A 12,898-nucleotide genomic window follows, 5' to 3' on the forward strand; every position below is an offset into this window, starting at 1 on the left:
GAAGGTCTGAGATGTGGAGCTCTTTGGTCAAGATAGCGGGGTGTTTTGCATCTCCAGATAGATCCGCCCTACTTAATCGTCCACCAACCCTCAGGATACCATCCTCCAGCACGGGAGAGAGCTTGAAGATGCAACTATTCTTTTTCACACTTCTGCCACTCTGCAGACTGGAGAGTTCATCAGGAAATCTCTTCTTCTGGCAAAATCTGATGATTTCCCTTTCAGCCTCCTGCTTTAAAGCATCACCTATCTGAGCCCAATCCTCAGTCCGGTGCTCATAATAAACAGATGCGACATGGAACCATTCTCAACACTGGAGTTTCAGTAGGCAATGGGGAGCAAAACAATGTTCTTGATATCATGAAAAGGCAGAATGAAATAACAACACTACTGATACAACAACAGCAATGTGCATCCTTGCCCAAAAGAGAGATTCAGGTCTTTGATGGTGATCCATTGCAGTTTCATACATTTATGAGAGCCTTTGAAAATGGTGTTGAAAGTAAGTCCGACAGTTATAGTGATTGCCTGTACTTCCTCGAGCAATTCACCAGAGGTCGCCCAAGGGATCTTGTAAGAAGCTGCCAACATATGGACCCAGACAGGGGCTACGCTCAGGCTAAAATCCTACTACAGGAACATTTTGGAGATGAACAAAGGGTTGCAGCAGCTTATATGGACAAGGCATTGTCATGGGCCCCAATTAAATCAGAGGATGTTAAGGCGCTCCAAAATTACAGCTTATTTCTCAGAACCTGCTCGAATGCAATGAACGAAGTGCAGTACATGTTTGAAATGGATATGCCTGCTAATATGCTGACCATAGTAAAGAAGCTGCCTTATAAGCTAAGGGATCGCTGGAGGACAACTGCTTGTGAAATACAAGAGAGGCGTAACCAAAGGGCTACATTCAATGATATTGTTCATTTCATTGAAAGGCAAGCAAGGATTCTAACAGACCCAGTATTTGGAGACATTCAAGACGCATCACCAGCATTAAACAGAGGCATGAATCGAACCAGCTTAAAACCTAGATCTAGGCCAAAGGGCAGTAGTTTTGCCACAACTGTGACTACTGTAGAGAACAACAAAATTGCAACAAAGGGAAGGAGACCAGACACCATCTCACCGGTCAAGAAAGTCTGTCTGTTTTGTGAGGGTGGACACACTTTGGAGTTTTGCCCTCGATTGGAGAAAAGGGCCCACACTGAGAAGATCACCTTCTTAAGGGAAAAGGGAGTGTGCTTCGGCTGTTTGTGTATAGGACACGTCAGCAAGGATTGTCAAAAGCGTCTTTCATGCAAAGTGTGTAGTTTGAAACACCCCACAATGCTTCACATCCATTCAAAGGAAAAGGATCCAGTGACAGAGGGAGGACCGAGCACTGCAGTGGGCTGTGCTCTGATGTCCAGTGGGCTTGCTGGGGCTGGTGATCGTGACTGCAAACTTCCTATAGTTCCAGTACAGATTAAATCGAAGAAAAGTAACCACACAGTGGTTACTTATGCCTTCTTGGATCCAGGTAGTACGGCTGTTTTCTGCACAGTTAACCTCATGAACAAGCTCAACCTCTCAGGGATAAGGACACGAATTCTTTTACGGACAATGGGTCAAGAAAAGGTCGTTAATAGCAATGTAATTACAGGACTGGAGGTGGCTGGCTTAGATGGGGAGACATACTGTGATTTGCCCAATACCTATACCCAGGAGTGTATGCCAGTGCATAAGGGAAATATTCCACGTCAAAGGGATCTTCAGAGGTGGCCTCACTTGGGAGATGTTCACTTGCCTGAGATCGACTCCGAAATTGAGCTGTTGATTGGAACAAATGTACCAAAGGCACTGGAACCACTACAGGTCATCCGTAGTGTGGATGATGGACCCTATGCCATTAAGACTATTCTGGGTTGGATTGTTAATGGACCACTGGGAGGAGGCAGTGGTGATGGAATGGATGTTGCAACAGTTAACAGAATCTCAGTCCTGAACTTAGAGGAGCTCTGGCAGCAGCAGTTCAGAACGGATTTCCCAGAATGTAGTTATGATGAACAACCTGGTCAGTCGAGAGAAGATCAGAGTTTCATGAAGCTGGTCCAGGATTCAGCCCGACTTATTGGTGGCCATTACCAGATTGCATTGCCTCTGAGGAGCAGTTGTGTGAACATGCCGAACAACAGGAAGGTTGCAGAGCAGCGCGCCCTAAACCTAAAGAGGAGGTTCAAAAGAGACTCATTATTTCAACAACAGTACACAGATTTCATGAATGACATGATCGCCAAGGGATACGTAGAGCAAGTACCTTCAGGTGAGCTGACACGTAGTGATGGGAGACTGTGGTATATCCCACACCATGGTGTTTACCACCCTCAGAAAGGAAAAATCCGTGTGGTTTTTGACTGTGCAGCCACTTTCCAGTCCACATCTCTCAATGTTCAACTGCTACAAGGACCGGATCTCACTAGCTCACTGATTGGCGTCCTGGCCAGATTCAGGAAGGAACCGGTGGTGATCATGGCAGACATAGAGTCTATGTTTCACCAAGTAAGGGTACCAAGGGAAGATGCTGACCTGCTGAGGTTTCTCTGGTGGCCTGACGGTGATTGCACCCAAGACTTGGTGGACTTTAGAATGTTGGTACATCCGTTTGGTGCGACTTCCTCACCAAGTTGTGCTAACTTTGCATTGAGGAAATGTGCTAAGGACAATGAAGAACAGTTCTGTCCGGAGACCATTGAGAAGATTCTGCACTGCTTCTACGTGGACGACTGTCTGGTATCAACAGCCAGTGAGGAAGAAGCAGTGGTGCTTTACCATGACCTGGTCTGCATATGTGCAAAAGGAGGCTTTAAGCTGACAAAATGGATGAGCAACAGGCGTGCAGTGATGGCAGCAATTCCAGAAGACCAAAGAGCAAAGGGCATAAAAGATTTGGATCTGGACCACGACATATTGCCTGTGGAGAGAGTGCTCGGGGTGCAATGGTGCATTCAGTCTGATGCCTTCAAGTTTAAGATCGTGGTGCAGGACAGGCCTTTGACAAGAAGGGGGATCCTCTCGGTCATCAGTTCAATATACGATCCCCTAGGAATCCTGAGTCCCATTGTCCTCTCTGCTAAGATCATCTTGCAGGAGCTGTGCAGGCAGCAACTCAGCTGGGATGACCTCATACCACCATCAGCTGCACAGGAATGGACAAACTGGTTAGAGGAGCTCTATCAGCTAGAGCACTTCCAAGTTGCTCGGTGCTTAAAGCCCCCAGATTTCGGAGAAGTCACCGCAGCGCAATTGCACCACTTTACAGACGCAAGTGAAAATGGTTATGGTGTAGTGACCTACCTACTCCTGCAGAATGCACACTCACAGGTGCACAGCAGCTTTGTCATGGGAAAATCCAGGGTGTCGCCTTTGAAGTCGATCTCAATACCTCGCATGGAGCTTACAGCTGCTACCATGGCAAGTCGCTTGGACACCTTTTGGAAAAAAGAGTTGCACATGTCATTAACAGGGTCAACGTTCTGGACAGACAGCACCTCTGTACTAAAGTACATTAAGAATGAGACTTCAAGGTTCCGTACCTTTGTTGCCAACAGGGTCTCAGAAATACTCAAAGTATCGCATCCATCTCAGTGGAGGTATGTAAACACCCTAAACAATCCTGCAGATGTGGCCTCCAGAGGGCTGAAGGTTGATGTGTTTCTGAGGAGTGAGACCTGGTTGTCAGGACCTGCATATCTTTTGCAGCCTGAACAGGACTGGCCTGTGAGTCCAGATTGTTTGGGCAAACTTCTGCCAAACGATCCAGAAGTCAAGGTCAGTGTTGCAGTGAATGCGGTGCAGACCTCAGAGGATGTGGACGCAACCACTCGGCTGATCCATCATTTTTCCTCTTGGACCCGTTTGAGAAGGGCTATGGCTTGGGTTATCAGGCTAAAAAACTTGCTGCGGTGTCTCAGTCAAAGAAGGAAATGGTCTGACACAGCCTCCACCCAGTCTGACTCACGGGAACAACAAGGATCTTCTTCGAAGCAGGAAAATGGAGTGGTCAAAGATGTGACATTGAGAGGTTTGCTCACAGTAGATGAATTGCTGGATGCTGAAAAGGAAATCATCAGATTTTGCCAGTGAATCAACAATACACCCAGCATAGTTTTTCGTACTTTCCACAGATCGTTTATTTCACATCCATAAGTATTGGAAAACGCCACAGATGATCCCCTCAACCAGCAGGACAGCATGTCTCAGCGGACTTTCGCATACAGGCAGCGCTCCCCAATAGATGCGCTGTCAATCAAACCGCGTTCAATCCAACATACACAGCATGAATGAATGCGAGTGATACAGGCCTACCGGTCTGAAGTCCGCGTTGCCATCAGTCTCTGGCGTTGCAGTTGTGCACCATTTAGCGTGATCCGTGTGTCCACATATGCCGTTTGGGTGTAAATTTTTTGTTGACAAAGTATAGTGACTCCAAACAAAAGTCGGTGTCACTGAGAGGCTGAGCGAGGGAGCATGGCACTGCTGACTCGCTACACAAACGACAAAGACATTTCCGTAGTTGCGAGTGTGGCCGTATTTATTTTTATACGCCGAACAAACAGGCTAAGCAAGGCAAAGCTGAGACAGGTCTTTGAATACTTAGTTTCTGTTAGATCATGCGGTCAACAAAAAATACACTCTCCCTACTCACCCCCTCTCCATCCGCCGCCGCTGTGAACAGGTGAATATATGCCACCCCTTCATTCATTCAATCACTCAATCACTGCTCTAACCACACCCCCCGTGACATGCGTGAACGGTGTCAAACTGACAGCTGATGTCAACACATATTTTCGCATATAGCACCTACATGTTGATTCATCTTCCGTCAAGTCCATTCGGATTAATTGCCGACGTCTTTACAGTTGAATTGTCCATCATTCACATCTTTAACCAACCAGTTGTGCTCGGTCCTCCTATGTCTCCTTCATGATCTTTCAGGAAAGGTTCGAGAGCAGCAGCCAGCACAAGGGAGCAACATGAAGAACCGCTGTTGGATTTACAAACGCTCCCAATCCCTTAACGTCATTTCCACCAGTGACCGAACCAAACCAGATCCTTCAAAGCCGGTGAGGAGGTTCGATAAACTGGGCAGAGAGAGACGAGACACAAGGAAACTAACAAGAAACAAAGGAAGTGAAACACAGATGACCAACAGATCTGAAATGAGACAGGATGGAAATTCTTTGTTTTGGAGTAAAGGAATTAAAAAACAACAGATGAAAAATGAGCCAGGAAGTTTTGCAGTCACTCGATTGACTGTTGAGGATCAAGCCTTTAAAGGCAGGACCAAACCTCACAGTGAATCTGAAGTGAAATCGTCTGTAGCGTCAAACCAGGATGTCCTTGTGACCGAAATGAAGCGCTCCTTTGATGACAAAATCTGCAGAATTCAAATTAAGGCTGCAGGAACTCAACTGTTAGTACATCAAACTGAAAGTCAGGTAAAATATGTAGATTTGGTTTCACCTGTCCCCAGACCTTCAACTGAAAAAGTCCACAAATCAAGACTTGTTCCACCTCGACCCGCAAAAGACATCATCCAGGACAACAAGGCGATTGTGTCAAGTCTCATGGCTGCTTGCAAACAGAATTCTCTTACCGAAGAGAAACAAAAATTACATGTCGCAGTTGTGATGGGAAATGAGAATCCATCTTCCGACAAGGATGTTGCGCTTCAGTGTTTGTCTGCTGTTGATCATATTTTTGAGAATCAACAGAAAGATGGAAACGCATGCAGGGATGTAAGCTGTCCAAAGTCACCATTACTTCCAATGGAGATGTTAAAGGACTGGATTAGGTTGAAAAAGATGATTCAAAGCAGGCTGAGATTTATTGAAAATCAGGGTTTTAACCCTGAAATGTCAAGTACTTTTTCACACATCCCAGGACCCCCCAGTCAGTGGATTTCAGATAACAAAGAGACGCTAAAGAATGTTGCAAAAAATGTGTCACATCAGTGTGATACAGTTGACCAAGGTAGCCAATCAACAGGCCAAATGAGGGGTTTTGAACTCACTGCAGAGGGCGAACAGGCTTTGAAGGACTTAAGAGAAGGAAGTAAAACCCCAGAAGATCCTGAAAGTTCAGAGCTGAGTGCTGCTGGACATTCTGCTTTGATTAAAGACTGTGCTGTCTCAGGGATGTTGGAAGCAGCATCTCTGGAGGTAACTCCTCAAACTAATGATGTCTCCATGGAAAATACTTCAGAAGTCATGTGTAGTGTTGGTAAATTTCAGGTCACTGAGGAAAATCCCAGGGCCAATTCTGTTGATGAAGAAGAAGAAGAAAAGCAAATCCAGAGTTATCCAATGATGGCAAGCCGTTCTGAGGAATTAGTTTTTATTGAAACTTACTTTGCTGAACCTGCAAAAACCAAAATGTTGGAGTCAGTTGGGTCACATTGGGATTTGGTAGACTCCTCAAGAAATCCAGTATTTGAAGTTGTCGCTAAAACAAACAAAAAAAGAGAAACTGTTGAGAGAAGCTGCCTTGTTCCTGATGAGGAAGTCGTTGAGATGCAGCTCAAAAGGCATCAAACACTATCATCAAACTCTCATGTTGGTCAAAGTTCAAAGGTCAAAAGGCTTGTAGAAATAACTGCAGATGAAATCAAGGCAATGGCTGTTCCAGAACTGATGTTGATGAGCCGACAAGACGGGGGAATTGTTGAGGATCGACAGAGTGATGAGCCAACAGAATTGAATACTGAGGATCTGGAGGAGCTCTCAGCTAGAGACATGGACAGCTGTGAGGAGGTGGATGAAGAGGCAGGACAACAGCCAGCAGCACAACAACAACCTCAACCAGTGACAGAGGTTTCGTTGAAGATGTAAAAGTCATCCCGGTGGTGAGTGGGATAAAACTCCTGAGAGGAAGGAAAGGATTTAGTTTGGACAGTAGGAAAGACAAACAACAAGCCAAATGCAAGATTTCATGATTTAATGAGAATCACCTGAAATCTGAAGTTTGAAGCTTGACTTTGCTGGTTCTTTGAAGGAATAGTTTAGTGGAAAAAGCCAGAAGCCATGTTGATTTGATTTTCTCTGTAGTTTTATTTTATTGAGTTTATTTAAAGTATGTATTTATCAGTATGCGAAAAGAAATCAAAACACTTGACGGTGAAGAAACTGTATTGCCCTTATTTATGAATGTTTTTGTATATTTCTTTCATGAATTATTTGAGCTTGTTTGTGATTTCCCATTTATAATTTTTATGTAATATAACAGTTTCATTTTATAACTGAATGCAGAATCATTTGGGGAAAGTAAGTAAGCACATTTTTTGCTGCTCAAGTGTTGCTTATTAATTTCTTTTATGATGGGTGAGCTATGACTATGTGTGTATTTTGAAAACAATTTAAGTTTCATCAAGCTTCATTGAGTGATTCTTGACCACTCAGGTAGATAGACACAAGCGAAAAGTACTTTCACATTAGAAAGTAATGGTGCTTAACGTTAGCAAACAGCTGTGTAACATGAACCATGTGATCGTCACACTGACTGTGTTAAAAATGGCTTGTGGGGTTCCTCAGGGATCGATTCTTGGTCCTCCATATTTTCAGTTTTGTAATTTATTTTTGTGGCCACTTGAGGCAGCAGAACAAGCTGTAAACAGAACATCCGAGAACTCTTCTTTTGGAGTGGTTATAGCTAATAGTAAAACTAATGGCAGACTGAGCAACATCACATCAATATATAAAGCAAAGTGTTGAAACAGTGCAGAAAAAAAGACTTGAAATTAAATGCTGATCACAGAAACTCTGGAAGAGAGAGTCAAGAGACTAAAGTCAGCAAGATGATTTTTATTTGCTTTGCAGGATGAATGTTGCGGATGCAGCAGGTATATTCACTGCTACCTAAAAACCAGCGTCAGTGGCCACCGACACGTGGATGTTATTCAGTTTTCTTAAGACCAATTACTGTTTACTTATTTGTTTACATGTTTGTTTCTTGAGCTGAGAAATGGAGGTGTTTGATCCGTTCACTGGTCCTTTATGTTGTCATTTATTTTTGTTTTTTAGAGAAACTAAGAGAGAAAAGAGAAAGCTGAGGTGAGAGTGGCCTGAACCATCACTGGAACATGGTTTTACTAATTAAGTGAAGTGCTGTATGTCTGCATGTGTGCTTGCTTTATTCTCTGATCAGTTTGTCCTGATTTCAGAATCAGAAATCAGAAATCAGAAAAAGCTTTATTGCCAAGTACGCTTTAACACATACAAGGAATTTGTTGTGGTGAAATTGGTGCATGACACATCTACTAAAATAAGAGCACAAAATATAACAATTTAAATATATATACACAAGTCTGTTTTTTGTTGTTTGCTATTTTCCGGAAACACAGTCTGTTTTTCAGAAAGAAGTCCAAGTTGAGCGTTAATGTAACGCATAGAGTTGTATTTATATCAATGTGACAAAATGAGTCCGAGGTGGAATGTGAAGAGTGTCGGGGGGGTTCTGGGCCTTGTTGATAAGGCTGACAGCAGATGGGAAAAAACTGTTCTTGTGGCGTGAGGTTTTGGTCCTGATGGCCCGCAGCCTCCTGCCAGAGGGGAGTGGCTCAAAGAGTTTGTGTCCGGGGTGAGAGGGATCAGCCACAATCTTTTCTGCACCCCTCAGGGTCCTGGAGGCGTACAGGTCCTGAAGAGATGGGAGATTGCAGCCAATCACCTTCTCTGCAGACCGAATGACACGCTGCAGTCTGCCCTTGTCCTTGGCGGTGGCAGCAGCGTACCAGACGGTGATGGAGGAGGTGAGGATGGACTCGATGATGGCTGTGTAGAAGTGCACCATCATTGTCTTTGGCAGGCTGAATTTCTTCAGCTGCCGTAGGAAGAACATCCTCTGCTGTGCTTTCCTGATGAGGGAGCTGATGTTCGGCTCCCACTTGAGGTCCTGGGAGATGATAGTTCCCAGGAAGCGGAAAGACTCCACAGTGTCAATAGTGGAGTCACAGAGGGTGATGGGGGCAGGTGAGGCTGAGTTCTTCCTCTTGTCCACAACCATCTCCACTGTCTTTAGAGCATTGAGCTCCAGGTTCTTCTGGTTGCACCAGGTCACCAGATGGTCAACCTCCCACCTGTAGGCGGACTCGTCGCCATCAGAGATGAGTCCGATGAGGGTGGTGTCGTTGGCAAACTTCAGGAGCTTGACAGACTGGTGACCGGAGGTGCAGCTGTTTGTGTACAGGGAGAAGAGCAGAGGAGAAAGAACGCAGCCCTGGGGGGATCCGGTGCTGATGGTCTTAGCGTCGGAGACGTGTTTCCCCAGCTTCACGCACTGTTTATAAGGTGGGCATTGGTGGAGGTGACTGGAGCTGGAGCTGTTGGGAGGTGTCGTGGGGGATGGTTGCTGGACTGTCCCTTTGTCTTTCAAAGCGGCAGTAGAACTGGTTCAGATTATTGGCTAGGCGTCGATCGTTGATGGAGTGGAGGCCTTTAGGCTTGTAGTTAGTGATCTGCCTGAGCCCTTTCCAGACAGACGCAGAGTCGTTAGCTGAGAATTGGTGTTGGAGCTTCTCAGAGTACAGTCGTTTAGCCTCTTTCACCAACTTGCTAAACTTGTACTTCGACTCTTTGTATCTGTCTTTGTCCCCACTCCTGAAGGCCTCTTCCTTTGCCAACCTTAGCTGCCTGAGTTGGACGGTGGCACGGTAGCAACACTGTCGCCTCACAGCAAGAAGGTCCCGGGTTCAAATCTCGCTGCGGGCACCGGGTGTGTCCTCCACCATGCCTTCGGTGCCTGCTGCTCGAGGAGGGCCTTTCTGTGTGGAGTTTGCATGTTCTCCCCGTGTTCACCTGGGGTATCCTCCGTAAAATATACCCCCACTAAAAACATGCAAGAAGATCACCACCTGACCAATGGTGACGCCGAAGATGGGTCCCCGGGCGCCGGTCTGGCTGCCCACCGCTCCTGGTCTGCCGCGGAGGAAGGACGACCAGGATGGGTTAAAGGTGGAAGTTAAATTTCACCTCGTGTGCCGTGTGCCATCGTGCTCGCATGTGTGTGTGACAAATAAAGGGGAATGTCTCCCCCCGATTCCTCTTCTTCTTCTTCTTCTCTGTGAACCATTGTTGTAACTCACCCTGGTGCGTGATGGAACATAGCAGTCCTCACAGAAGCTGATGTAGGACGTCACAGCCTCCGTGTACTCATCCAGACTGTTGGTAGCAGTCCTGAACACATCCCAGTCAGTAGAGTCCAAACACGCCTGGAGATCCTCCACAGCCTCGCTGGTCCAGTTCCTTGATGTCCTCACTACAGGTTTGCAGAGCTTTAGTTTCTGCCTGTACGCAGGAATCAGGTGTACCATGACGTGGTCAGAGTGGCCCAGTGCAGCACGGGAGACGGCGTGATAAGCATCCCTGACGGTGGTGTAACAGTGATCCAGAATGTTCTCCTCTCTGGTTGGGCATTTGATAAACTGTCTGTATTTAGGGAGTTCGTGCGTGAGGTTACCTTTGTTAAAGTCGCCATGGACAATAACTAAGGAGTCCGGGTTGGTCCGCTCCACACGCAGTATCTGGTCAGCGAGCATACGCTGTGTGTCCTGCACGTTGGCTTGCGGCGGGATGTAAACGCCAACCAGAATGAATGAAGCGAACTCAGGGGGTGAATAAAAAGGCTTACAGTTAATGGTGAAAGATTCCAGGTCAGGAGAACAGTGCTGCTGGATCACTGTCACCACTGGCACCAACCACTGTTGATGTAGAAACAGATTCCTCCGCCTTTAGTTTTGCCGGAAAGGTCCGTGCGGTGAGGTTGGAAGCCAGCTGCAGTGCAGAGTCCGGTATTAATCCACAGAGCCACGTCTCGATGAAGCACAAAACCGCAGATGAAGAAAAGTCCCTGTTTTTACCCAACAGCGGTTGCAATTCCTCCAGTTTGTTGGGCAGTGAACGGACGTTAGAGAGAAATATTCCCGGTAACGCTGTACGTAGTCCGCGAAGGCGCACGAGCGCACCGGCCCATTTTCCTCTCCTCCGGCGTTTCACTGCGTGAGCAAGGGTGAGCGCACCTTTGACCAGGATGTCCAAAATTTCCACTAGTGTTGCTCCCCTGATGTTCATGAGCTCTTCTCTGGTGAAAGAGCTCCGGGTACCGTCACAAAAAACAGGTTTAAAACACAAAACAAAACAAAACAACATGCACCAACACACCGAGGCAGCCGTCCGCGGCGCCATCTTGATGATGATTTAAAGGAAGAGGGGATTTCATAGGTGAATCGTAGCCAAAGATTCCACAGAGAGGATCTAATTATTGTCAGTTAAAGCAGCTGGATCAGCACTGATGAAGTCCTTGAAAAGTCCTGGAAACTGATCTGAGGAAAGAGCGTGAACCATGCTACAGCACCTGCTGCTTTTCTGAATCCTCCTCTGGTTTGATGAACTGAATCCCACCGACTCCCAGAATACTTCTGAATGGTTCCAACATGATCAGAAGACGCAAATATGTGATCTTGTCTAGTTTTTTTGTTGTTGTTAAGTCCTGGACATTTTTACCTCTAACATCCTAGAAGTGGTCCCTCTGAGAAGAATCAGTCGCTCTTTAGTCGGCGTTCAAGACAAGGGCTCACAGGTGGACTCGCTTGTAGATTCTGTAAAATTAGAGATATCAGATATCGATGTGTTTGTTCACACATTGAAGCCAGAACAACATGAAATCAAGAAGCTTGACCTCAGTTTTTCTGTAAGTGCCTCAATTTTGGATTCTGTGGACAAAGTCCTGCACTGGGACGTATTTCTGATGTCCAACAAGTCTTTTCTGTTTTGTTTCAGAACTCCGGTTGAAGAAGCTGTTTGAGGAAAGAGAGAGTTTATACGATCAGGTGATCTGAAACAAATGCTCAAAGACACGGAAGACGCTTTTTAAACCAAAATGCATTGGTGACTCGTCATCGTCATTTGTCTGCAGGTGAGACTATTGAAGTCCCAGTTGGATCAGAGACAGAAAAACGGGACAGACCAGGATCCAGAGGGGGAAAGTCTGGAGAACGGGATGGACTCTCATCTTCTGGACCTACAGAGTGAGTACTGTTCTTCATCATATTTTTTTTTGTTGCCTTCATCCTTGCTTTTTATTTTGTCTGAAGCTTTTCATCTGTCTTCATCTTTTTTTCTTCTTCACCTTCATCTCGGTCTTTAAGGTCTTTGTTGGATTGTCGTCTTTGCCTTCATTTTCTACGTCTTCATCTTAATAGACGACATTGTTTTCATGGTTGTCTGCTCTGTCGCCTTCATCTTAACATCTTTTTCGTCTTCGTGGTGCCTTTGTCATTTCTTCAGGAGATGCTAACAGACAGATGAGTGAACTGAAGTTCAAACTGGTGAAATCTGAACAGGAAGTCACCACTCTGGAACAAAATGTAAGTGTCCATGTTTGTCGTGAATTTCACACTCTGGTCCAAGGCCAGATTACAGAAAAATTCCATGCCTTTATCTACAAAAAGAAAACGGTATCATCAGCGTATGTAGATATTTTTAATGTAGTTCAATGACAGATATTAATCATTCTTATGTATTTACATTGTACTGAAATCTTTTAATTTGGATTGTGACTGTATCCTGTTCCTGAGTGTTGGATGAAAACAGCTTCATAATTAGTTTAAGGGCCTGTAAGTATCTTTAGGTATCATCTGCATATACAGACATTTTTATTCTGCTGCATTAAATATTTAACCTCTGATGTTCTTCTTGTTTTAAGGTGAGATAAAAATAAGCCAAGTCTTCAGTAAGAACATTTTGTTTGTTTGGTGACACAAAGAAACGAGTCATCTCAGTTTTGGTATTTTTTTTACGGCCGATCAAACTAATAAAATCGGATCCGTCTCGTCAATAAGGGCCTTTAAATCTTATCAAACCCT

General features: G+C 45.3%; 1 protein-coding gene across 11 annotated transcripts in view; it reads left to right on the plus strand.

Annotated features, from left to right (window-relative positions):
- Nucleotides 1-12,898, plus strand: part of lrrfip1b (leucine rich repeat (in FLII) interacting protein 1b) — a 34,825-nt gene that overhangs the window by 18,455 nt on the left and 3,472 nt on the right. For 7 of the 11 annotated variants that reach the window (XR_013076225.1, XR_013076227.1, XR_013076224.1 and 4 more), the window contains 2 exons: nt 4,978-11,863; nt 11,950-12,046. Coding sequence is in view for 4 of the 11 variants with exons in the window: in XM_076723766.1 (XP_076579881.1) it covers nt 11,814-11,863; nt 11,950-12,061; nt 12,321-12,400 (242 nt within the window). In the remaining 7 variants the exon portion in view is untranslated. Of the gene's footprint in view, nt 1-4,977; nt 11,864-11,949; nt 12,062-12,320; nt 12,401-12,898 lie in introns of those variants that run through there. The other 4 variants (XM_076723766.1, XM_076723769.1, XM_076723767.1 and 1 more) reach the window with 1 other exon arrangement.

Source organism: Chaetodon auriga, chromosome 23, assembly GCF_051107435.1.
Source record: "Chaetodon auriga isolate fChaAug3 chromosome 23, fChaAug3.hap1, whole genome shotgun sequence".
NCBI lineage: Eukaryota > Metazoa > Chordata > Actinopteri > Chaetodontiformes > Chaetodontidae > Chaetodon > Chaetodon auriga.